Genomic DNA, 3,976 nt, shown 5'->3' with positions numbered 1-3,976 from the left:
GTCAACTGTTAATTTTTTATATTTTTATTTCATGACATTCTTATTTCACATTTCATAAATCTCAAAAAAAAGGGGGGGGGGGGGGAATAGGTGCATTTTCAAGGCAATAAAAAAAAATTAGGTGCATTTTGGTAACTTCATGTATTTTCACTATTTTGAATTTTTGCGGCTGCTTCAACGGCCATTTAAAGGGAGCTCCTTCGCCCTCTCCTCAGAATCCTACACAGAAGCTCCTTCTTCCTCTATGAGCTGGTCAACAATGGCGACCATTGCTTCCGGCACCTCCCTCTGCAAGACTCCGTTCACTTCACCCAAATATCCCATGCCCATTTCCGGATTCACCCTCCCCATTTCTTCGAAACCCCGAAGCTCTACCCTTTCTCGACCACTACAGATCTCCAATTCCCTCTCAAACTCTAAGCCCCCCGCCGCTGCTGCCACCGCCACCTCCGCCACCAGCTACCCTCCCACCACCACCGCGACTACCAGAACCCCAGAACTATTCACATACAGGTTTGCCGATAATGAGCCCAGAAAGGGCGCCGACGTCCTTGTCGAAGCCCTCGAGCGCGAAGGCGTCACCGACGTCTTCGCCTATCCCGGCGGCGCGTCCATGGAGATCCACCAGGCCTTCACGCGTTCCAACATCATCCGCAACGTCCTCCCCCGCCACGAACAGGGCGGGATCTTCGCCGCCGAAGGTTATGCTCGTGCCTCTGGCCTTCCCGGAGTCTGCATCGCCACCTCCGGCCCTGGCGCCACCAACCTCGTCAGTGGACTCGCCGACGCTTTGCTCGACAGCATCCCCATTGTCGCCGTCACCGGGCAGGTCCCTCGCGGGATGATCGGCACCGACGCCTTCCAAGAAACCCCCATTGTTGAGGTAACGAGGTCCATCACCAAGCATAATTACTTAGTACTCAATGTAGAGGACATTCCTAGGATTGTGCGTGAGGCAATTTTCCTTGCGTGTTCAGGCCGGCCTGGCCCGGTTCTGATTGATATTCCGAAGGATACACAGCAGCAGCTAGTGGTTCCTGATTGGGATAAGCCAATTAGATTACCTGGGTATGTGTCTAGGCTGCCCAAGTGCCCAACTGAGGCACATTTGGAGCAGATTGTTAGGCTGATATCGGAATCGAAGAAGCCAGTTTTATATGTAGGTGGAGGGTGTGTGAACTCGAGCGAGGAGTTGCGTCAATTTGTGGAGATAACGGGGATTCCTGTCGCAAGCACTTTGATGGGTCTTGGTTCGTTCCCCTGTGCGGACGACTTATCTCTTCATATGCTAGGAATGCACGGCACTGTTTATGCTAACTATGCTGTGGATAAGTCTGATCTGTTGCTTGCATTTGGAGTGAGGTTCGATGACCGTGTGACGGGAAAGGTGGAAGCTTTCGCGAGCAGGGCCAAGATTGTTCACATTGACATAGATTCTGCAGAGATTGGGAAGAACAAGCAGCCGCATGTGTCAGTTTGTGCTGATTTGAAGCTGGCATTGAAAGGGATAAATGGGATGCTGGAGAGGAAAGCAGACAAACTTAAACTGGATTTTTCGACTTGGAGGGAGGAGCTGAAAGAGCAGAAACTGAAGTATCCATTGAGTTACAAGACTTTTGGGGAGGCAATTCCTCCACAGTACGCAATTCATCTGCTTGATGAATTGACAAATGGGGATGCAATTGTAAGTACTGGTGTCGGGCAACATCAGATGTGGGCTGCTCAATTCTACATGTACAACAAGCCTCGGCATTGGCTAACCTCAGGTGGATTAGGGGCTATGGGTTTTGGATTACCTGCTGCAATGGGCGCAGCTGTGGCAAAACCGGACGCCGTTGTTGTAGACATTGATGGTGATGGGAGTTTTATGATGAATGTTCAGGAATTGGCTACAATTCGTGTGGAGAATCTTCCTGTTAAGATAATGCTTCTAAATAATCAGCATTTGGGTATGGTTGTGCAGTGGGAGGATCGGTTCTACAAGGCTAATAGGGCTCACACATATCTAGGAGACCCATCAAAAGAGTCTCAGATATTCCCTGATATGTTGAAGTTTGCAGAAGCATGTGAGATACCTGCTGCTCGAGTGTCAAAGAAGGGAGATCTTAGAGCTGCAATTCAGAAAATGTTGGATACTCCTGGGCCATACTTACTGGATGTTATTGTACCCCATCAAGAACATGTCCTGCCTATGATCCCAAGTGGTGGTGCTTTCAAAGATGTAATCACAGAGGGCGATGGGAGATCAACCTACTGATCTATTTGAGCAGTGTATTTGTTTTGAGGCGTTATACGTATCTTATATGCAATCTGAGGCTTGGTTAAGGTGCCACAGTTTCAGACTAGCGATTAGTTCTTTATGGTATGTGTGCAAGACGTGGGCAAATTATGTTGCTTTTGTAAGAAATTTTTCGTATTTCATTTGCTAAATTAGGATCTTTAGCTATCATGGTCATCACATGTATTAGCTTCATACAGAAAAATAAAAGTTCAAGAAAACCATACCTGAATCGGCCATAACGTAAACCAGTCTTTAAAGGAGACTTGTAAGAATTGTTTTTCTAACTTAACCCTCTATCTCTATTCTTCATCAGATCGTATGGATAAACTGATGAGAGAAAGATTAGTGGCAAGAAGACAATTTCCAACCCTATATATATAGTCATTATCCCACTTCCCATAAAAGTAGGCATTAATAGGAAAAAAACTCTTCTACTTCCTCGTTAACTCTCACAGAATTTCAACAACCAAAAGTCACCTTCATCCATTAATCCAAAATGTCCATTGCCCTTTCGTTTCATGTGAATCATAATTCTACATTCTCCCACTTAGCACATATGAATGACATTTATTTGGATTAACAAGATAACCATAATATGCGCATAACATTAGCTTATTCATACTTTAGTGAGATTACCATAATATCATAATTAAATAACTCACTAACACGAGTTATGGAGGTAAATATCATTAAAGTGACATCTTCCCTTCCATGTACTACAATGCTAGCAAATCACTTAATTATAATCCATAACAAGAAGTAACCATAATGTCTCTGTAATGTCTTTGTCAAAGACCATTCCTGTCAACAATAATCCATCTGCATAATTATGTAATTGATGGTAAACAGGAATAATGTTCGGAAACATCGTTATTGATATCATTATACATGTTATAGAACAAAATATAAAGATCCACTATCATACATCAGGGATTACAACAAAGACCCATGCAATCAGCATGTTCCTTAAATGTCTTTAGTGCCAACCCTTTAATTAAAAGATCTGCTATCATGAGCTCCGTCCTAATATGTTCTATAAGCACTGTCTGTTTCTAAACTTCCTCCTTAACGGCCAAATATTTGAGCTCCATGTGCTTAGTGTCGTTACAATATTTGTCGTTCTTAGAGAAAAATTGTAACGACCAGATTTTGCATGTCATTTTTTTTTTAACTATAAAATTTTTGTAGCGACTCAAAAAATAATGTTATTTAAATAATAAAGAGAAAGGGAAATGGGAACAGGAACAGAAGGAGGCAGCAGACTTCATTGACGAACGCGACATTACATTTTGGATATAATAACTCAAGAAATTTTCCAAGCTCTCGTCGACGAGAAGATACCGAGAGAGGATTTTTGGAAAGTCTGAAATTCGTCGATGAGGGTGCAGCTTCGTCAATGAACTTTCTACAGGAATCATCGATGAGGTAGTGTGGCTCGTCGACGAATCTCGCAGTATAAATAGCCCAAAACCCAGTTTAATCGCAGAAAAATCGACGCAACTTCCTCTCTCTCTCTCTCTCTCTCTCTCTCTCTCTCTCTCTCTCTCCTACGGCCTCTCTTCCATCTCACCTCGATTTCGGCCCCGTCAGTCGCCGGATCGACAATCTGAGGCCACCATGACGTTCCTGGCAAAGTTCTCTCCAAGTTTACCAGGGCGGATCATCGGTGGGATCGAGTTGAATTTCTTCCCAGAA

The 3,976-nt window shown here is 44.1% G+C and overlaps 1 protein-coding gene across 1 annotated transcript; it reads left to right on the top strand.

Annotated features, from left to right (window-relative positions):
- Positions 1 to 219: 219 nt before the first annotated feature.
- On the top strand, positions 220 to 2,499 carry LOC131160589 (acetolactate synthase 2, chloroplastic-like). Its single transcript, XM_058116405.1, has one exon. The coding sequence runs from the start codon at positions 245 to 247 to the stop codon at positions 2,255 to 2,257; it is 2,013 nt and encodes a 670-aa protein (XP_057972388.1). The 5' UTR covers positions 220 to 244; the 3' UTR covers positions 2,258 to 2,499.
- The last annotated feature ends 1,477 nt before the right edge of the window (positions 2,500 to 3,976 follow it).

Source organism: Malania oleifera, chromosome 7 (assembly GCF_029873635.1).
Source record: "Malania oleifera isolate guangnan ecotype guangnan chromosome 7, ASM2987363v1, whole genome shotgun sequence".
NCBI classification, from domain to species: domain Eukaryota; kingdom Viridiplantae; phylum Streptophyta; class Magnoliopsida; order Santalales; family Ximeniaceae; genus Malania; species Malania oleifera.
This window is presented reverse-complemented; position numbering and strand designations above follow the sequence as displayed.